At 52.1% G+C, this 22,039-nt stretch overlaps 1 protein-coding gene across 1 annotated transcript in view; it reads right to left on the bottom strand.

The window, feature by feature from the left end:
- Positions 1-9,746: 9,746 nt before the first annotated feature.
- Sorcs2 (sortilin related VPS10 domain containing receptor 2) overlaps positions 9,747-22,039 on the bottom strand; it is a 344,463-nt gene continuing 332,170 nt past the window's right edge. Inside the window, exons 20-27 of the mRNA XM_051164704.1 lie at positions 20,485-20,618; positions 19,202-19,325; positions 17,799-17,911; positions 16,760-16,885; positions 15,398-15,497; positions 14,805-14,907; positions 12,306-12,409; positions 9,747-10,321 (exon numbers count right to left, since the gene is read on the bottom strand). Of these exons, the coding sequence (XP_051020661.1) occupies positions 10,257-10,321; positions 12,306-12,409; positions 14,805-14,907; positions 15,398-15,497; positions 16,760-16,885; positions 17,799-17,911; positions 19,202-19,325; positions 20,485-20,618 (869 nt within the window). The 3' untranslated portion in view covers positions 9,747-10,256. The remainder of the gene's footprint in view (positions 10,322-12,305; positions 12,410-14,804; positions 14,908-15,397; positions 15,498-16,759; positions 16,886-17,798; positions 17,912-19,201; positions 19,326-20,484; positions 20,619-22,039) is intronic.

The raw sequence follows: 22,039 nt of genomic DNA on the forward strand, positions 1-22,039 counted from the left end.
AGTAGACACAGTCACTGCCTCCTGGCTCCGTGCCAAGTGCTGGAAAAAGAATGGAGCTCCTGGATGCCTGCTCTCAGGGAGTCATCAGGTCACAGATGCACTCTTCCAGTGAGCGATGCACGGAGGTTTGGGGTATCTTAGATGAGACAACTAGCTTTGAAGCCGTTGGTAGAGTTTTGAGAGGTGTGGGGGTTATTTGAGCTAGGCAGTGGCATTCAATAGAGATGGTGGCTGCTTGCAGCTGATCGTGGGACAAGGAGACGGGCAGTGAGAAGAGGACTGGGGTGGGCTGTGGAGGATACTGTCAAGCAGAGAGGAAGCTTCAAGGCATCTCAGGGCTTCCACGGGTGCATGCCAGCTGATGGCTGGCTGGTAGAACAGGCAGCAGAGCAGATGTGAGAGCCCGCCCAGGGAGGGCCTGCCTGCTTGGGGGGGTGGGGTGGGGTGGAGGACAGACACCATGGTGGAGATGCCCAGGGGAAAGTACCATGATGCTCACAGGCAGGATCTGATTCTGACATAGGGGTCAAGAGTCACTGGGACTGTACCTGGGGACTGTGGTGAGGGATGTGGTGGCGGGTGTTCAGAGACATGGGTGATCCCAGAGGCCCATTCAACACCCGTGGCTTGGGTGTTGGGCCGTGGGTAAAGCCCAGCCATTTATCACAGGTGAGGGAGAGTCGCACTGAATTGGGTGTGGAGATGGGACCCCAGGCTCCTGGGCATCTGTGAGGATACAGAGCTTACTCTTCAGGGTAATTCAGTTTTGGGGTGGGAGGAGGGCTGGAACTATTCATGCCCAACTCTGAGAAGGAAGAGCCCACCCTCCCTTGTCCAGAGTTGGCCCCTGAGTCAAATATCACTGAGCCGGTTTTAAGAGGTGCGTCTGGTTTTGGAGTCCTGGTGAGCTGCCAGGCAATGAAGGGTCTCTTCACTGTCATTTAAACAGGGAGAGGATGACCGAGTACTTGGCCACAGAGACCCCCAGGGGGCTCATGCTATGGGTTATGGTCTGTAACACAATGGAATGAAGCCTATTAGAAGCACAGTAGGAGCCTCCATGGGAAGTGGGGTGGGGGAGGAGAGGCCATTATCTGATGTCTGTGACTCAACTTGGGAAATATGTGTGACAGAGACATCAATTTTATGAGGCTGTTAAAAAAAAAACCCGCTCTCTCCTCATGGGAAGGGACCAGGTAGTCAAAAGCTCAGGTGGGAGGCACAGCTGGGATAAAGATTCAGTGTGAGGGGACAAGCGTGCATTCCTCCTGAGCTGGAGGTGGGAGTCTTAGCTGTTCAGGAACACAGAGAGTGCCCCACAAGGACCCTTCAAAACCCTCCCCAAGAAGTACCAGGCAGAGCAGAGCTGGCTGCCTCTTTCCTGGGGTGCCAGCCTCCCCTCTAGAAGTTTGGCTGGCCTCTCTTCAGGACCATCCTGTCTCTAGAAATTCAAAGTAAATGTTCATGTGCCAACTAACCAGTCCAGGACTTGTGCTCTACTGCCGCTAGGGGATATTTGTCTCAGCATTCTGCCAGATGTGATGCTGACTACTACACACAAGACATGCTGCTGGTTGAGTCTCTGAGGAGCAATTTGGGTGGCTAGTAAAACAGATATGCCCAATCCCAGTGCTGTGTCAGGAAAACCCAAAAAGGAAGATTAAAGGCACATGAAGCCACCAGAGTAGCTGACAGAGTTCAGCTCAGGAAACCATCCCAAATCTGCACATAGACGAGGCTCCTATCCCCTTTGCTACCAACCTTTGGCTTGCCTTAAGAGTGTCTCTGGGCCAAGTTCAGATCACACCCTGCAGGGGACCTACCATGCCCACTATATACCTACGCACCAGCCTCAAGATGGCAGTCTGTCCCTGCAGGGAGTTTACAGAGTGCACAGTGGTTGCAAATGAGACCTGGTCCTGCAGTTCAGGGGCCACAATGGGACTTGAAGGCTCCTCCTCTGGCCTCAGTTGCTTAAGAGACCTCTGCAGGAGACATTGTCATGCTGAGATGATAACCCTGTGAGGCTGAGGAACCAATAAGCCCCAGCAGGTTGCCACAGAGCCTTGAAGGCAGAGCCTTGAAGGTGGCCTCTCTCCCCTGAGCCCCTGGAAATGTTTCCTTTTGTGCCTTGGCTTCCTTCTTATGCTCATGCAGATAGCTCACAGAGTAGCGTGGTGCTCCCACAACCCTCCCTGCTCCCTGCTCCCCACCAGTGGCTCTTGAGTTGCTCTTAGCTGGCAAGAGGGCCCCTGAGGGTGCTCACTTACTTGTTTTCTCAACAGTGCTATAGCCATATTTTCTATGTTTAAAAAACCACGAGTTTTTAAAGCTTTTTCCTTTATAAGCATGTCACCCTGGACAGAAATCTTCCCATCGGCACTCCACAGAGCTTTTGTCCCAGCATCCCCGCTGCTCTGTTCTCAGTCACATCTATGTGATGGAGCAGAAACAGGGGAATCTTGGGAGTCAGGAGGATGAGGAATTTAGGGTAGAGGTTATGTTAGATAATTGAAGATTGTACCTTCCTAAAGAACTTAGCTAATGAAGAACTCAGGGGTCAGGGGAATGTAATTAGAAACCTAAAAAACACATTTTTTTTTTTTTTTTTTTTTTTGCATTAAATCTGTGCACTAGCCATCCTCCCTTTTTCTCTAGGCTGACCCACAACTTTGCAAGGTCATAAAATTAACCGCATCACTTTCACAACTCAGAGTCTCCAGCGCTCTTAGTATGAAGTGAGGATTTGTTTCTCACGCTGGTCCCTACCGTGACCATGCCAAACAGGCACCTGCTGTGGTCATGGGTGGTCACGAGTATTCCCAGATCTGGTTGGCACTGCAGCTCAGGGTCCCCCTTCCGTTGTGGAGTGGCTTGAACATCTGCTTCAGGGCTCCTGCCCAGAATGGCCTGTGGGGCTGTGAGATGTACCATGTGCTGGAATTGATGCACGGCCAAGTCTGAAGCTGTCATTATGGCTAGGTTGTCATTGCTTCATCATTGCCCTCCTGGCAGGCACAACTCGATACTCCCTCCTGGGCTCAACACTGCCAAAAATCTGGGGAAGTCATTATCAGGGCTGAATGTGTGGGCCATAGTGACACCAGCTGCAGGCTGCCTGTGCTGCTGTTAACCCAGTGGTGAGCCAGCAAGTCCTGGATTGCGACAAGTGCCATGGGCATGCTGGGTCTGAGCATGCTAGGCCTGGAACGCCTATGACAAACAGTCTCACCCATACTGTGACAGGGAACATCACCACCAAGTTTCACTGAGCACAAGCGTGCTTGGCTGATGTTCCTGCACCCTGGGCTACCTCCATGGTTAATAATCCTGGTATGAGGCAGAGGAACCATAGGTGCCTCTCAGAGGGGAGGAGCACCTCCCAGCTCTCACATTTGGGGCTTGGCTGGCACAGTCGGCCATGTGATGCCTCACTGAGTGCCTACAGATGCCCCTACACAGAATCTCCATTCCCTGTGAATCCTGTCTCTCAGCAAGTCACCAGGCACTCACTGATGGTGGCCCGTCCAAGACCCAGGAGTGCAGTTAGAGACAGGAAGGAGGCCTTGGGCACCTGAGCCCTGGGTACCTAGGTTAGAAGTGTAAGGGCCTGAGCAAGGGTGGCCATGAGGGAGCTGGAAGGGTTGTGAGAGGCCAAGTGGAGAAGGGGTGTGCTGTTGGGAGATGGTCACCTGTGATAATATCTTCATCTCTTATATCCAGGAGGAAGGTTGGGGACAAGAGACTGGACTAGGTTGTCCAGTGGGTTTGAATACTGATCACGACTAGTGTGTTATGTTTCTACCTGCCCTGCTCATACAGTGATTGGTCCTGTGCAGGTGACTGTTTTCCGTGACAGCCAGGCACCATAGCCCAGGTGTCTAGAGACACTGTTCTCTCATTCTGGAAGAAGGACCATTGTGCCTGGCTTTCCTACAGTCCCCTTGGGAGCAGATGCTGGTATCGCCCGCCTCACAAGCGGTGTCCATAAGCATGCCTGTAGTCACACCCCTAGATCTGGCATCTTCTGGAGGCCACACAGCATAAGCTGTAGAAACAATGGCCCTGGGACCAAGACCAGGCACTTCTTGGGTATCTGAGAAGCTTTCAAATAGTCTGGCAGCCTTCCTGACAGGCCCTGCTGGCCCTGCTGGTCAAGTCACCTGCTAGATGCTTAGCCCTCAGCTCCCATCCAGCTCAAACAGAAACACAGACTTTGATCTGGAAAAAAAAAAAACCCTACTGTACTGTACCAAAGGGAATGTCTACAGCGTGGAGAATGTGACAGAGAGCAGTGTTCGCTGGGAATTGAACTCAGGTTCTCTGGAAGAACAGTCAGGGCTCTTAACCACTGAGCCATCTCTCTGGCCTCTGACAGGTGTAGTGTGTGCACCTGAGCATGTGCCAGGCCTCCACCTATCTTATTTCTAATGAAGTACCCATTATGGGGACACATTGCGGTGGGCCAAAATTTTTGAACCATTTGTGGTGTGTGTGTGTGTGTGTGTGTGTGTGTGTGTGTGTGTGTGTGTGTGATGTTGTGTGGTGTGTAGTGCGCTTGGTGTGGTGTGGGTGGTGGTGTATGTCTAGTGTGATATGTGCCTTGTGGTGTATGTGGTATGCCTGTTGTTTGGTATGTGGAAGTTTTGGGATGGTGTGGATGTATTGCAGTATATGTGTGTGTTGTATTTTGATGTGTGATATTTGTTACAGTGTGTATGTTGTGATATGGTGTGAGTATTGCAGTATGTGTGTGTGTGTGTGTGTGTTGTATCGTATTCTGGTATGGTGTTTGGTATGATATGTAGGTTGTGATTATGGTGTGAGCATTGCAGTGTGTGTGTGTGTGTGTGTGTTGTATTCTGGTGTGTGGTGTTTGGTATAGTGTGTATGGTGTGAGCACTGCAGTGTGTGTGCGTGTTGTATTGTATTTTGGTGTGTGGTGTTTGCTATTGTGTATATGGGGTGTATGTAGGATGGCTGTGGTGTGATGCATAGTATGAGATGAGGCAAGGACAGATCAGCCTGCTGACGTCAAGGGCTGGTCTTAATGCCTTTCTCTCTCTGAGGGCCCAGCATCTCCAAGTCTGTTTTTCTCTATTCTCTCCTCCTTGCTACTTGCTTTGGTTTCTGCCCCATTGTGCCCTGGGCACATGCTTAGGTTTTCACTTTCCCTAGCATAAACATGACATAAATTTTCCATGACATAAACAGGCTGAGGAGAAGGAGTATTTTATATTCCCTAGATTATGGGCAAATCATTCACTGTGAGTGCTTATTATGCTTGCTCATAGATTATAAATTTGAGAAAGAGGTTAAACACTCCAAAATATTTTAAAGGCTCTTATACAGACAAGATAAGATTAATAACTCTTTAGGGTCATAGGCTATTAAAGAGGCCCATCCATGAGGACAAACAGTCTGAACATGGCCATTAATAAGGAAGAAGAGAATACAGGTACCCATGGCCATGTTGGTAACATCTCCTGAGAACATCCTGGAGAGGTGTAATGAAAATCTTGGTTCTTTTTTAAACATAAAAATGTTATGTGAATATGTTTTTGTTTTAATCCTAGGTATGGGACATGGGGCTGCTTGAGACTGGCCACAGCAGTTGACTAGGATTTGTCTCATGCTCTGGCAGGGGCATGATTTTTCCAGCTAAGGCATTTAAATGGAGAACCCAGAGAGGTGAAGCTGCTGATGCTCCTCCAGCTGTTGCCCCTGTTGCTGGCTGCTGTTTTTTCCTGCTGCTGTCGCTGTTTGCTGTTTGTTTGTTGTTTGCTGGGTTGCTGGTTGGAGATATCCTGACACTAAATCAAACTTTCCCCAAAGAGCTCCATGCCCCTAACCAGCAGGAAGTAGTCTGAAGAGATCAACACCCCCTCTAACCTTCTTTTTCTCCTACCTAATATTGGGGGGGGGTTGGAAGGGATTGGGGTACAGAAAGGTGGAAGGAAAAAGAACCCAATAAAGTAGCCAAAGCACAGCTGCAGAGAGGGAGGCAAAGATCTGGGAGATGTTCCGATATATCCCCCTTTGCCTACAGACAGACCAACAGCAGCTCTTCATCCCGTGGGCCTAAAGAAAAGAACACCTGATATGTTTCTGCACACAGTCCTGGTCTAGATATAAAGCAGAGGATAAAACAGTGGGAAATGTCAACCACAGGTAGGAAATCCCCAGAGCTGTTAGCGAGTCCTGCCATGGGTTGAGAAGCAGATGAGCCAGTTTCTTACTGGGTGAAGCCGGATAGGCGGTGAAGAGTCCCTGTGTTTCCTAAGTATTTGCATTTCCTTCAGGAAAGCCTCCAGAGGCAGCAGAGGGGTGCAGACACAGCAGGGGTGTTGGGGGGGGTGTCAAGAGAACAAGAAGGAGTTAGGGCTCTGGGGATCTCAAGTCAAGCTGCTGAGCTCTGAGCATCTGGGAGTGAGTCTAGGTCCTATGGTTAAGCAGAGTACAGTATCTAGTTCCACTACTGCAATGCTGCTTTCTTACCTCAGATACCATGTGCTTGGCTGGTCCCTGGCCTGGTCCCTACAGCCAGGGCATCTGTGGAGGTTCGAGGATATTGTTATCCTGGTGGTAAAGCATGTCCTTTCAGATGTCCACTAGTATTGTGGATCCTGATGATCCTTGGGACTATGATTACTTTTCCTCCCAATTAGATAACCTCTGCCCCACCGAGGGTGGCTTTAGGTCTCTCCTTGTTGATGACCCACTCTCACTTTGGTAATGTAATATGGAAGATTGTCACAGATGGGCTTGTTGAGTGCTAATCTGTTAATGTCATTGCATTTCAAAAGATGGCTGGGTTTTTTTTTTTTTTTTTTTCCAGAGTAGGAAAAAAGGGTGAAAGGCTCAAGCAAGCAATGAAGGTCTGAGAACGTTATATAATGTATGTAAAATGACGAGGTTCAAGGCTCTGCTTAAATCAATCAAGTTATTGGGCTACATTCCATAACAATTACAAGGACTGGCTTTAAAAAACAAAAACAGATGTCTAACCCAGGCTTATTTAAAATTTTGGGTTTTGCTCAAGTTTTATCCAAATATTTCACAGCAATAGGCTGGTGTGACCGATAACCATCCTTGGAGCCTATAGTAATGCTGTGGTCATAGGGACTAAAAGGAGGAATGTCCCCCCTCATCTCCTCTGTTCAAGGTCAGCTAGGTCTCAGGGGACATTGAGGCATATCTGCGGGGAGCCAGTCACCTGTTCTCTTGTTCAGGGAGGACATGGAATCCTCTCTCTCTTGGGCTGACACCTCCCTAGGCGCTGCCTCCTGAACCAACCAGAGCAGTCATTGCTCTCTGACCATGACATTTGATGTGCATCTCTGAGAGGTGAGGAATGACAGGGAGCTAGAGGGACACAGACAAACAAGTGAATCAAAAGCAGGCAGCCTGTCTGGGAAGGCAGCTTCTTGCTCCCAGAATCCATTGTGAGAAGAAACAGTGGGAAGGCCTGAGAGACAGGTTTCTGAACAAGACCAATAAGGAAAGAGGAGTACCGAGGGGCCCTAGAAAACACCCAAGTCAGGGTCTGTTTAGGAACTCCCAGCCTTAGCCCTTTCCCCTCACAAGGGAATGTATTTCCTCTCTCCACAGTCACAAGGGAATATAGTTCCTCTCTCCACAGCATGCTCTTGTGTCTTTCCTAGGTGTCAGCTCTCTGTGCCAGGGGATGAACTCAGAAATCCCCCAGACTGACACGATCCCTGGTGCATGGTGTATGGTACGGTATGTACAGTGAGAACTGTGCTACATGTGGTACAGGGTATGTACAGATAGGCGCTAACCACGCCTTCACACTAAGGTAGACGTGGAGCGTGTTTGTTTGGTATGTGTTGTGTTGTGGCATGTGGGGTGGCATGTATGTGATAAGGTGTGTGAGGGGGTGATGTGTGTGTGGCGTGGTACGTGTGGTTTGTGTATGCACAGGTAAGCATGAATGATATCTTAACACTAAGGTAGGGCAGGGCCTATTTGTTTGGTATATGTCGGGTGTGTGTTTTAATGTGTGTGGTGTGAGGTGTGCGTACACTTAAGACATAAAGCAGATCTTCACACTAAGGCACAGACAGACCGTGCTGACTTATTCTTTGTTAAAAGCATCACAAATGATTTATTGTTTTTTTTTTTTTTAAAGAAAGGAAAAACAAAGAATTCATCACCTCTGCTATGCCCACATGCCAGGTATGCACAGGGTCTGGTGGAGGGTGGCGTGAGCCCCTGAGTTGGCAGCATCTGGGCTGTGCATGGGGCTCTTACCCCTGGCTGTACGATACATGGCACCTCAGCTGGAAAGCAGGGAAACCCTGTGCCTGCATAGCCGCCTGCCGTTCTGGAGATGAGACAGGGGAGGCTCTTGGGTCTATGCACTCCAAACGTTCTAAATAGAAATAGTAACATCAAATCCAAATCGCTAGGGAAAGCCTACTGGAGTGTCCTTGAGAGCGACACAGAGTGCTCACAGAAGGCTAAGACCTACAGCTGGTACCCCAGGCACTGGTGAGCTAAAGAGGGCGGTGTCCAGGGGTTCTGTGCTAACCTTGGACCTGGTGGGGACTGTGTGGTATGTAAGCATCTCCTTCTGTGTGACACTGGGAAACAGTGGTGTGGGACACTAATGGGGAAAGGTCCCTGCTTAGGTTTCTTTTGAGAAAGCAAGAAGGTGTGTAGGGCAAAAGTCTTAGAGTGTCATGGCCTTCACTGACACTAGGTTCCCGTTTGCAGCCCCTCACAAGGAGGACGGCCTGCAGTCACCTCTGGAGGGACCCTTGAGCCCCAGAGAGTGGCAGGAAGTGAGAGATGTTGGGGTGCAGTTGAGACATGCCCACAGACCAGTTTTGTGCCCCCACACAGCTGCCTTGGTCTGTGCTGTCCTGTGATATAAGCGCCTGGACACCCAGCCCATGCCCTAACAGAGACTGAGTGCTGGAGCCGTCCTGCGTGAGGCTCTGTCCTAGCCCTCTCCTCCTATATAAGCCACATTTCTACCCCAGGGAGAACTGGTGGGTGCACCAAGTAGCAGCAGTGGGTGTGTAGACACCCAGGCCTGGGCTCTGGTAGGGCAGCAAGAGTCTGGAGATGGGAGGAGGGAAGAGGAGCAGGGAAAGGGAAGGGAGTAGTAACTTCGGTTTCAAGGCAAAAGGTGAATTGTGCCAGCTCACAGTGTCGACCTGTGCTGGGTCCCTGACTCGGCAGTGGAACAGCGACAGGCGACTGCGGGGCTCACCTCTGCTGCTTTCTTTCTATGACCCTGAAAAGGTCACCAGTCTCTGGGTCCTCTACTTTATTTTACCAGGTAATTCTGCCCTCTCACACCTCTTCTGGTTGGTTCTACATAGGTCCCTCAAATCATGAGGCTTCAAAGCCTGATGTATTCAGCTAATGTTCCTTTCTGGGGCCTGTAGACTCTATTGTAGAGTCCAAACCTGGCTAGAGGCAGAGTCATCCACCTAGAAGCTGTGGAAGAGCGCATCCTGCTGGCTGTAGCAGGAACTGCATGTAAGGGTCCCTTCCTTTCTTGCCCCCCTACGCCATAGCCCTGACAGAAAACCAGAGAGATCTTTGCTCTTCTAGGCCCAGCTCTGGGCATCCTGAAAAAAAAAAAGGGGGGGGGGGGGCTTCTGAGAATGGGATTCTGACAGAACTTAGATGGCTTCTATTGCCTGGCCCTGAAAACAGAAAGCTAAAAGAAAGAGCCCCAAACTCACATAGCTCTACCTGGGCAGGTATTTACACTTCAGTGGAGAGAGTGGCTGCCTGGAAGGTAATGCTGGGTAGGTCGGGCCTATAGAATTCCTGGCTCTGGGGTCCTCTACCCAGACAGGGACTGTGGTACTGGGGCTGAGCAGATCTACAAGTCTTGAGTTGGGAGTGGCTGCAGGCTTACCCCAGGAACAAGCTAGTCTAGCCCCAGGCAGAAGCCAGGCCTGGACTGCAGTGGCAAGTTGGAGTGGCCAGGGCAGAATGTTCAGATCTAAGGACTGTGATGCCTCAGAGTCAAGGGTGTGGACTTCGTGTGGCACCACAGGCCTGTGTCCAAGTGGGTCATGAGTCAGCTGCCCCAGGATCCCATGGGCCAGCTGGGGCTGACAGGGAGAGGTGTCTGTCCTCTGAGTGGGGGACAGCTAGAGGAGATAGCCTTTCCACAGGTCTCAGAGGGGGGACATCATTCCAGCTGCACTTGTGGTCCTGCGCCCTCTATGGAGGAAGCAGGAGGAGAGTGTCCTGGCCAGCTGGTGCCATCAGCCCACCAGGTAGCTATGCATCTCACGAGAATTGATGCTCAGGACCACACCTGAGTGGTTGCCTAGGGAACAGAAGAGTGCAGCCCATTAGTGAGGGTGGTGGGAAACAGACCACACAGGAACACAGGTGGCCTTAGCAGCACATGGGGACAACATGCAGTGGGCATCGTGAGGTCCCCTCAGCCTGTGCTAGGTGCAGGGTGGGGGTGGGGTCTCGAATGTCCTAAGTGGTGATTGGAGGGAAGTGCCCAGTGCCACCACAAGCAGTGGTCCAGGGGACTGTGTAGTGAGGCACTCACTGACCTGTGTGAGGGCTACCCCTGGCATCGGCAGCAGGGGGGTATAGGAAAGGTTAAGGCTCTGCCCCGTCTTGTCAAAGAACACTGTGGTGTGAAATACGGACCAGGAGGCAAGAAGGGAGATAGAGGGGTAAGAAGAGGAGAAAGGGAACACAATGTTTGTCAGAGACAGGTTAATAGATGTCCCTCTGTGGGCTGCATGCTAAGAACAGGGGATGTTTTCCTCAGAGTCTGTCTCCCTGTCTTGCTGTGTGAACAAAACAGCTGGCGCTAGCCAGGTGGTGGGAGCCAGCAGTTGACTGCCGGGCCTGTCCCCGACTATTCGTGTGACTCTCCATCAGGGCTTCCACCTCACTGGCCCTGGCTAATCTGTGACATCAGTCACCAGGGCACCAGAGAGAAGGACTATCATAAGCAATGCCTGGTCCATGCCAAGGTCCCCATTAACAGTGTCCTGATACTATTGCTAGGAACTTCACAGCAGGTTGCTGTGGGATAGCACGCCCCTGTTGTCCTGAGACCCCATGCACTCCTGGAGAAGGCTATGATTTCATTGCATGAGAGCAGCACCCAGCTATCTGGGCAGTGCTCGGCGCTGCAAGGCACAGGGCTATGTGCACAGGACTGGCTCCCTCCAGCTCTTTCTTGTCATATGAGTAATTCAAAGGCTGAGTTCCAGCTTCCCGTCTGCAAGCACGGCAGTATCAGTGGCTCCCCGGGTCAGATGGTGACCCAAGTTCTGAGGTCTGTGAGGACTTTCCATGTGCTCAGTAAGTCGCTGTGGGTGGTCCAGTCCCAGAAGCTGCAGATATGTCCTCTGATAAATGCTCCTTGGTTGGCAGATGTGAGAAGCTACTGGAAGGGGTCGGGGAAGCTACCCCTAGCCTGGAGGATACAGGCTTTGGGGTCACACTGACTTGGTTGTGATCTGAGGCCAGGCACCGACAGATAGTTGTGCCACCCTGGGTGACTCAAGACCTTGCTGGTTCACTAATTCTCAAGGTGGGAGCCATCACAGCTCTGAGGAGCAACAGACTGGAATACGTGTGGTATTCAAGGAGATGGCTGTACCATCACAGCTATCATTGACAAAGCCTTGCTATGTGCCATACTCCTTTTAGACATCCTAGCAGAATGCTCACAGCCACTGAGGGTGGTAGACTGTGGTGCCCACTGCCAACAAAGGGGTATGGGTAGGCCTGTGTGGGACAGAGATTCAGGGCAGTAGGGCTCTGGTTAAGCCTAGACACTCTTCCAGCTAAGGAGCCACAGAATGGAGATAATGACATGCGGATATTGCTGGGGGTGAGAAGGGCTACCACAGCCAAGGTGGTAGGCACGGCCCTCTCCTTGTGCGCACGGCAGGAACGAAACCTCATCTTGGTGAAAATCCTGCATAAACTGTGAAGAGCCATTCTGGGGGTCCATGCACATGATGCTTATGAATTCTGCACTTGCAATAAACAGCTAACGGGGACTGTGAGGGAGGATGGGGAACTCCCCTCGTGTGAGGGAGCTTCTTGCCTCTCTGCGGGCTGTGAAAGCTGACAAACCACTTCAAGGAGCAGTGCCTTCAGCCCGCAGCCTCTGACGTCATTCCATACAGACCTGCGGCCTTATCTTTGCTGTGCCAGGACTCATGGCCCAGAGAGACTGTCTTGTAGGGCTGGGCTGGTCCATGTCCCCTAGGCTCTGATGGAACCTTCTGTAGTGAGGACAGACAGGGCCACCACGCCCTGGTTCTTACCTTGCATGGCGTTCTGGGCGTCCTCACTGTGGCTCACGGGACTTGTCATCTCCTGTTCCTTCTCATTGTGCATCTGGGCATACACTGTCCTGCCTGGGCGTTTCCTGCTGGCCAGAGATACGGCTGAGCTCTGAATGAGCCCTTGGTCCCAAGTCACTTGTGGGGGCACAGTGTAGACAGTACCATGCCCCAGGGAGTCCACCCTTTAACATGCTCCCTCCACCCTGTGTTCTGTGACTTGGCTTTCTAGTCCAGGCCCCAGAGGAAGCAGAGAGGGAGACAGAGTACAGTCTGCCCTCTAGGACTGAGCACATTGCACATAGCCCTTTGTGTCGAGAATAGCCCCACTAACTCTAACTAAAGCCAGAAAAGTCCTAGGCCCATTCAGAGACAAGGCTTCAGAGACACCCCCTGGGGGGATGACAACAACTTGTTGAGGCATGTGGAGGTCCCTTGAGTAGGAGAGGGTGTGTATCCCCACCAGGAGGGGACACTCAAGTGATGGACTTAGATGTTGGGGGTGGCCCTACCTATCATTATAGACTTCTGAGTGACCAGTGGCCATCTTGCCAGCCTTGTAAGGGGCACAGAGTCAGGGAGAAGTAGACCTTTTGCTAGTAGTGAGACGGAGAACATTTGTTTGTTTGTTGTTTTTGGAGACAGGGTTTCTCTCTGTAGCCTTGGCTATCCTGGACTCGCTTTGTAGACCAGGCTGGCCTTGAACTCACAGCGACCTGCTTGCCTCTGCCTCCCTAGTGCTGGGATTACAGAGATGCTCCACCCCCACCTGGCTGCTGAGGCAGATCTTAAAGCCCAGAAGGATGAAAGGACAGATGAACAGAATGGGGCACTCTGCAGTCTCCCTCTACTGACTGCTCAGGATTCCTCTGCCATGCTCAGCCTTCCCCCCTCTCACCACACCCTCCAGGGGTGGCCTGGATCTTGTGGGAGGGGCATTTGGCCCCTGTCTGAGCTCTCTGTTTCTATAGCAACACATCCCTCCCCTCCAACCTTAAAGCCTGGGCTGGTTCAGAAAGATGGCCCTGACCTCGGGGATGTTGGGTCAGCCTCACTGTAGCCCCTCCCCCTCTTGCTACGTGGCAGGCAGTGTCCTTCCTGTCTTTTGGGCCACCTGTACCACATGTGGCAGGCTGGGGTCAGGGTGTGGAAGCACCACTGGACCCTTGGGAAGTCTGGAAGGTGGGGCTGACACATCATCCACAGGGACCAGTTTCACCTACCCTAGGCGAGCATGCTGCCCTCTAACTAATCACCCACAGCCCTGTACGTCCCACAGGATGGGACCAAGTCCAGAGGAGCACCCGTACTCATACTGACATCCACCCATGCAGATATCTGGAAGTTTCCCTCTGCTTGACCATGGGTGTCACTCCTGGATCCAGGGCTTTGTCCTGTCACTTACCCCTCCACCCAGGGCTCATGTGGCACTATCCTGGAGCTAGGCAAGGCAGGAATACTGCCTAGCTGGCTTCTTTTTCTTCCTCCCCCTCCTCAGTCTCCTCTCTTGCATCCCCTCTTATAGAACAATGACACTATGTCTCTGAGGGAGAAACACCTTCATCTGAGGCGGGCCTGTGGCAAGGCAGCATCTGGCGAGATCTCTAAGATGTGTTCAGCACTAGGCCACCTGAAGGCCTGCCTGCCACATAGACAGGTCCCAGCCTTGCAGTCTGATATGCTGGGGGCGGAAGTGACTGAGGTCTTGTTACACTGGGCAATTGTGAAAGTGTTCCAAGGGTGTCCCTGCTGGAGAGTTACAAATAGCAGGCATGGGACCTTGAATCCAGGTGGGTTTCACAATGGGGTTTGCTAGCTATCTGCCTCCAGGCAGCACCACCATGTTTATCGCCAGCCTCCTTGTAGTTGTGTCTGTAGAATGGCCTGTGCCTTCCCATAGCCACCACCCCAGAGCTGCCTCCGAGTGGAACCTATGAACAGGGCTCTGAGCTCTGCCAGCACTCAGCCGCACTCCACACACTGACATAGCAGATGAGGGACATAGCTGTCTCCCATCACTCCTAGAGCTATCCCATGATCACTGTGAGGACAGGCCACTGAGGGAAGAGAGCACTGAAGCTCTGTATAGAAAGCACATGGTCTACCAGCACGCCCTACCCCCGATAGTCGCTGGTGCTGTTAGGTCACTGGGATCCCCTGGGGCAGTCATAGCTGAGGTGTGAGAAGCCACGAGGCAGAGATACAGGTCAATCCTGCCCCACCGGCCTTGGACTTGGTACTGTGTCTCCCTGGGCCTTGCATCCTTATCTGTAGGGCAAACAGAATCCCCCTCTAGAGAGGGTGAGTGAAGAAGATGCTCTGAGCCTGTGCAGAAGACCAGGCTGAGCAGAAGGGAGCCTGTGAGTTTTCTGGTCCCAGTACAGGGAACACTCACACCACTTGCTCCTGTGGCCTGTGGAAGCCACCACCTCTGAGGCCATGAGCTGCTTGCCACATGTCAAAGCTGCCAGGAGGCCTTACCTTTTGAACTTGTAGAGGATGAATGCTCCCACTGCAAAGAGCCCGATGACAAAGAGGACCACCACAGCCCAGTAGCCACCACTGCCAGCTGGCCTCTGAGGACCTACAAGGTAGAGGCACAAGAGGAGAAGCTGTGGGCTGGGTGTCCCCAGCCTGGGCCTGGATGAGCCTACTTCATGTTGTCCATCAGGCCTGGCCCATGTGGTTGATCGTACAGTAGGTTGTGAAGGGTAAGAACATGGCACGTGGCCTTGGAGGACTGGCCTCCCATCCTGACAAAGTCCTACTCTAAGTGGGGTTCATTTTGGCTGGCTTTCCTTCAGAGGGGGATAGCACCCCTCTTCTGTACTTGTTTTGAGTGCCTTGGAAGGTTCCTGATGGTTGTTGTGGCTGTTTCCATACAGGTCATGCCAGATGGTGAGGCTTGGGGCTGGCTGTGTAGGGGTTGGTGCATCTATCCAGAGATGCCCCAGCCAAAAGGGCCACTGGCAGCTAAATAAAGGCCTGCTCAAATCCTATAGTCACGTTCAATATCCATTGGCCTGCCCCCATGCCCACCCTGCCCCAGGGAGTACCCAAGCCATGTCCATCACCTGCATCCGTGTCTCTCAGGTCCACCAGGATACGCAGCCCTCCTCGAAGGATAAAACTGATCCTATGAGAACTCAGTGCCTGCTGCACAGCTGCCAGTCTCTGAAAGCAAAGAAGGTGGGAGAGTCCTGGGGCCAGGAGTCCTGGAGAGTCCCTTGGTACTGGGAAGGGATACTGCCTGATGCTCCGTGTTCTCATCAGGGAAAGGCCTGAGAGCCCAGCAGCTGGGTTCACTAGGAGTCACGGACGGCGCAGGCAGCTCTGTCATCTGTAAGCTCTCATTCCAGTGCAGAACAGACAGAAGACCCAGGTTTCTGTGTGTGTGGGGGTAGGGGGGTGGAAGGCTTGGAGTACTCCAGGAGTCCCCACCCTGACCATGGTCAATGAGGCTTCCCAGAAGTGAAAGATCACAAAAATGAGGCAGGGCAGGGTACCCCACCTATGAGGGGAGTCGTGGGGTATGGGTGCTGGATTAGGGGATTCTGTGGGGGAGCACAATGCCATAGTCAAGATCTCTGTAACGTGGCCAACAGGTGAGGCTCACAGTATACCTCAGAGCCCGCCCAGGCCTTATCATCCTTACGTCACCCCTATCAGTCACTGTCCAGGGTCCAGTATGGGGACTCAGTTGTTCCCTCTGACATGCATTTCCACGTGGCTATGCCTCTGGGATTCTGACCTTAGCTAAGTCCACTGGGTCAGAGCCAGAAGCTGTGACGGACAGAACCCCAGCCTTTGGAGGAGAGAAGGCTTTGCCTCCATTTGCACTCTGGACACTCATATAGGTGCAGAGTGAACAGGCTCCTATACATGGACACCAGGGGGGTGGTCAGCCTGTGACCTCCTGATGCCTAGCTAGCTAAACCGCTGTCCCCGTGAACTTGTTTTCACCTTCAGAGTGAAGCCTGTTGTTCCAAAGGCTACTTGGCACTCAGCGTTTGGGGGCCTCTCAGATGACAGTCTCCAAGGTGGCCACTGTCAAGGCACCTCATGGAGGATGTACTAGGATTCCTAAGCTGAATTCTGGTTTTCCCTGTAGCCCGAGGCCCCAGGGTTTCCCACCGTGTGTACCAGTACTCCTGGGGGTGAGGCTGAGGTCACATGACAGCTCCAGACAATGCTGTGAGAGAGTGGAGACCATCCACACAAGCTGGCCTAGCCTCCTTCTGCTAGAAGCTGCCTATCTCACTAAAACTAACTGTGGAGTCACAGGCAGATGGTGGTACCTTGGGTCAGACAGCATTACAGTGAGAAGTAAACATTTAAATGATGTTCCACAAAGATGTGGCTGTCAGGAGTGACCCCACCTGGGCCCTCAGCCACCCAGACCTATTGTGCATGGAGGAAAGGGCCAGTGGACATACCTTGTCACTTGTGAGGCTCCTCTTCCTTGTGGGCCTGGGAGGAGGCAGGAGTACATACAGGTCTGCTATGGTGGGCAGTCCTGGCTTTACCACAGTCACTAGCAGCTCCTCTGGGATGCTGGTCTCCTGTGAGGACAGGTAGAACACTTGGGTCCTTTTCTTTTCCCCACCCTTTGCTACAGGCTAAATTCCCAGCAAGATCTGCTCTCCTTCCTGGCCTAGGTATGTCCTGGTCCCCTGTTCTGATCTACATGCCTAACCCTTAGCACCTTGTGGGTTCTGGATATGACCTTAATGCCACTCCACCTGCCCAGGCCTGTCTTTGCAAGCATTTCCTCATCCTGAGCCTAGAGCAGTCTATTGTGCCCTGTTCTTGAGGTGACATGAGGCCCTGCTGACTCCTTCTGTCTGCTCCTTCCTGTTCCCCAGCTCTAACCATACACCTGTACAGCCCCTAGCTTGCCAAGTTCAGATACTGAGCAGCTGCCTGCCTCCTGGGAGTCCTACACCATATACTGTGAGCTAAACTCCTGCCCATCCTTTAATACTCATAGTTTCATCTGCACATTCACAGGATGAAGAAAGTGTGGTCAGAGTAGGTTTCTGTCTGTGGTAGTTTTAGATGGAACTAGAGGGCTAGCCTTTGTCTTTCTGGGGGTATGGGGACTTAGGTATTCCACTGCCCACTCCAATGTACTGCCTTTGTGATCATCCATGTTTCCTTCTCTTTCTCAGGAGAAAGATAGAGTATAGAACACACACACATGCACATGCACGCGCGCACACATGCACACACACACGCACACGCACACGCACACACACACACACGGGAACCAGTGGTGGCCTTAAAAGCTCTCACTCACCAGAGGAAGGGAACTTACAGTGTTTTGGCTGTTTATAACAGTGCCACCCCCCTTTGAGATGTCTAGCATCAACACATCACTTCCCAAGCAGCCCCCAGCCTTGTCCTACCCTCATTCCTCAGCCCACAAACCACACCATGGTTCAGGATAGAATTGAAGCCCAAGCCATGGGGTACCTTGGAGAGAAGCCGGGTGACCACCAGCCCCACATCCTCTCTCCATTCAGGTGTGTTGGGGTTAAAGGTATCCAGGTCCCTGGAGAACTGCAGAGGCACCACCTGGAACTGATCTGAAAGAGGAGAGAGTGGATCCTGTGAGATATGGAGTATGGCTGAGACCCTGCACAAGGTAGCACATGCCAGAAGGTCCAGATAGCCCCACCTCTATCCCTATGGCCCTGGCCCTGTGTTTGGAAGATAAGAACCCTCCTCTTGTGTGCCTCAGAGCCTGACATGTGCTGATGACAACAGTGGCCATCAAGTTGTGAGGGGGCATAGCACTGTATGCATCCACTCCATGAGATCTGCTCCTCAGATCACAGGAGTGCATGTCCTCTGATGTCATCTACTTCCTCAAGGACCCATGGACTTCAACTCAAATGGTCACCCCATCAGATCAAGAGTCCTCGTGAGGGGGGGCTGGAGAGATGGCACAGTGGTTAAGAGCACTGACTGCTCTTACAGAGGACCTGGGTTCAATTCCCAGCACCCACATGGCAGCTCACAAGTGTCTATAACTCCAACTGACACCCTCACACAGACACATATGCAGGCAAAACACCAATGCACATAAAATAAAAATAAATTATTAAAAAAAAAAAAGAGTCCTCGTGAGATCAGAGGCCACATCTCATGTACATTCCATTCCTCAGGGCCTTCAGCTCTGTTCTAGAGACACAGGAGCCCTAGCACTAAACTCTCACCCTCACTGGCTTCTCCTTTCTCTCTTACGGAGTGGGAAACAGCTCTGCTGGGCAGAGGGATTAGGGGAATGGTGTTTTGTGAACTGTGACCCAACATCCTATGGTGCGGGCAGTCCCAGGTCCACTGTGAGGGAGGACCAACTCAAGGCAGCCTCATCCCTCAGCCTGCAGGCCCCTAATGTGATTGATGGCTGTGGTCCACGGTAGAGGGCATTCCTAAGATGAATGAGCTTCAGGTGTGTTGAAAGGGTAACATGCCCTGGGAGAACCCCTTCTCCTCCAGACACATGTACTAAGTAAGGTCTGACAGTCTCAGAGAGCTCAGATAAGTGATCACCATCCACAGGTCCTCTTATGGACCATCTCTAGAGCAGTGGGTGTGAGCAGAGAGGCCCATGGAGGTGGCAACACAGAAGCTCACCAGCTCTTGTTAAATCTCTGAGCAATAGGCTCACTAGTCTCATGAGGCACTTCACTTTATAGAGGGAGGAAACTGGGGCCAGAGAATATGGGACACTTCAGTAAGGCCACATAGCCAGTCACAGAACCAGAATTCACCTGGACTTCTCTTTGCAACCTAGGACCACCCAGGAGTGAAGGGGCCTTCCATAGCTGTGCACTTGTGCTGGCCTGTGTAGGGAGCCGGGGACAACTCACCCAGCACACGGACGACTTTGGAGTCCTGCAGCACTGAGTTCCCACAAGCAGCCTGCACTGTCACACGCACATCTCCAGTGTCCGTAAACCTCGTTGTCACTGAGTTGTCCAAGGAAAGGAGAGGCTGTGGGCACAAGCAGGGTCAGACCTCTCTGGTAGGATGGAGCATGATAGGGACACTGGCCCTTGGTCTACTGTCAGGGGCACACTGGGGCTGTGCTGGTCCTGGTTCTCATCAACAAGTGAGTAGCTGCAGGCTTGTGCACTGGAAGTGTCCAGGAGGTGTAGGGGGAGGGACTAGAATGCTCTGGCTCTAAGCTGGACTGGGAACATGCCCTGCCTCCATAGCATGGCACATCCTTCTAGACTCTAGAATTTAGAGGCTCCCTGTGGCCTCCTATAGAGCCTTTTGGTTGTCTGCTAGGCAGCCACAGGCCAGACTTTGTGCCCCATCTCAGCTCTGTTCACTGTCCTGACCACAGTTATGCCCCAGCAGGAGCTTAGACCCTACCCAGTAGCAGGAGGCAGTCACCCTCATCATGGATGTGTGGTGACATCACCTGGACTACAGGTCAGGCCATGCCATATGTGTGTGTGTGTGTGTGTGTGTGTGTGTGTGTGTGTGTGTGTGTGTGTGTAGTGGCTCTGGGAGGTGAGATGGGGCTTGGGAGCATACAGGTGGCAAGGCTACAACAGAACATCAAACCCACAATCCTGATTCTTCTAGAAGCCTCCCACTTGAAGAGGCATTGACCCTGTACTTGAAGCCCCTCCCTTCTCTTTGCCCTCTGTATCAGGGATCCTGTGGAGGCACAGGGTTACTGCATCCTGAGTGAGTAAAGAATGGCCCTCCATAGGTCTTAAAGATGAACAGTCTTGCCCCCTCATCACATGCTTTGCCGCCTCATCATGTCTCCTGATCAAGAAGTGCCCATTGCTGCCCATGGACCACAGTGTATAACGCAGCCCATGGAGTGAGCCCAAATTCAATACCACTCCTCTAAAGAAAGCCTCCCCCAAGCCCTCCTTTGACACATTTCACACCCAAACTTCCAGTCCACTACTCTATCCCATGTCTTTCACAGGACTATTCAGGAGCTTTTCAGATGGACCCCACACAGATGCTCAGGGTGGGCATTGAGTGAAAGAAGCCCAGGGCTAGTCCCTTTCAATGGTCCTACGCTGTATCTTGATGCCAGGTTCCAGGGACAACGCACTGCCCCACCTGACACATCAGATAGCAACCTATGGGAACAGGGGCTGAGAAGGGGCATAGGGCGCACCTGCAAGCTGTGGCCGATCCACCAGTAGAAGACAGTGAGGTTGGGGTTCAGTGGTAACAGCACGGCTGTGAGGTTCACCTCCTGGTTGATGCCAATGACAGGGACTACCTCAAGGTAGAGGGCCTGCAGGGGAGCTGAAGAGTCCCCAAAAGTTCATGGTTAAGGGACAGTGAGGCACAGGACTTTTCAGTGGCTACTTGTTAATCTCTGTCCCCATCAAATTCACTGGTACCATCACCACCATCACATCACTACTGTCAACACCATGGTCACCACTGCCACTACAACCTTCATCACCACCACTACCAAACCATCACTACTCACTACAACCCATCACCACCATCACCACAATCATCATCAGCACCCCCATATCCATCACCACCACCACCACCATCAGCAGCACCCCCCCCCATATCCATCACCACCACCACCACCATCAGCAGCAGCACCCCCATATCCATCACCACCACCACCACCATCATCATCAGCACCCCCATATCCATCACCACCACCACCACAATCATCATCAGCACCCCCATATCCATCACCACCACCACCACCATCAGCAGCAGCACCCCCATATCCATCACCACCACCACCACCATCAGCAGCAGCACCCCCATATCCATCACCACCATCACCACCATCAGCAGCAGCACCCCCATATCCATCACCACCACCACCACCATCAGCAGCAGCACCCCCATATCCATCACCACCATCACCACAATCATCATCAGCACCCCCATATCCATCACCACCACCACCACCATCAGCAGCAGCGCCCCCATATCCATCACCACCACCACAATCATCATCAGCACCCCCATATCCATCACCACCACCACAATCATCATCAGCACCCCCATATCCATCACCACCACCACCACCATCATCATCAGCACCCCCATATCCATCACCACCACCACCACCACCATCATCAGTCACTATCACTACTCACCATAGCCTATCACAGTCATCACTACTTACTCCCCAGCCTCACCAACAAAAGCTAAGGTTTGGATCTAAACTATCTCTGCAGGTTTATATTCCAAATGTTTGTTCCCTGGCTGATAGTCCTGTCTGTTCCCTAACAGAAATCCCTGTTTCACCATGGCATACTCCCTCGCCACAAACTCCACTGTGCTGCCCCACCACCATGCAACCCCCTGTAATTCTCAAACAAAGTAAACCTCTCCCCACTCGCTCACATTCTTCCTGTCAGGTATTGTGGTCCCAGAGAAGCAAAGGTCACAAATACAGTAAACCGGTAGCAGGTACGTGGGGTTACTTCTTTCACTACATCTGGCTGTGCAGGTTGAAGTCTTTGGTACTGTTTTATGGAAAGCATCTGGAAAAGCAGTACTGGGTTTTCAGGCACGCAGGAGGCAAGAATTATAGGGCCACAGACGCTTGCACTCAGATTATAAAGGAAAGTTTGTTAAGCCAGGCAATGTGTGCACGGTGGGGTCAAATTCCCTGCAGGGAGACCTCGACAAGCCAATTCATGAAGCTTCCAGGGTGAGGCCTAGGATTGATTGGAGACCCCAGCATG

The sequence above is a fragment of the Acomys russatus genome, chromosome 22 (assembly GCF_903995435.1).
Source record: "Acomys russatus chromosome 22, mAcoRus1.1, whole genome shotgun sequence".
Taxonomy (NCBI): domain Eukaryota; kingdom Metazoa; phylum Chordata; class Mammalia; order Rodentia; family Muridae; genus Acomys; species Acomys russatus.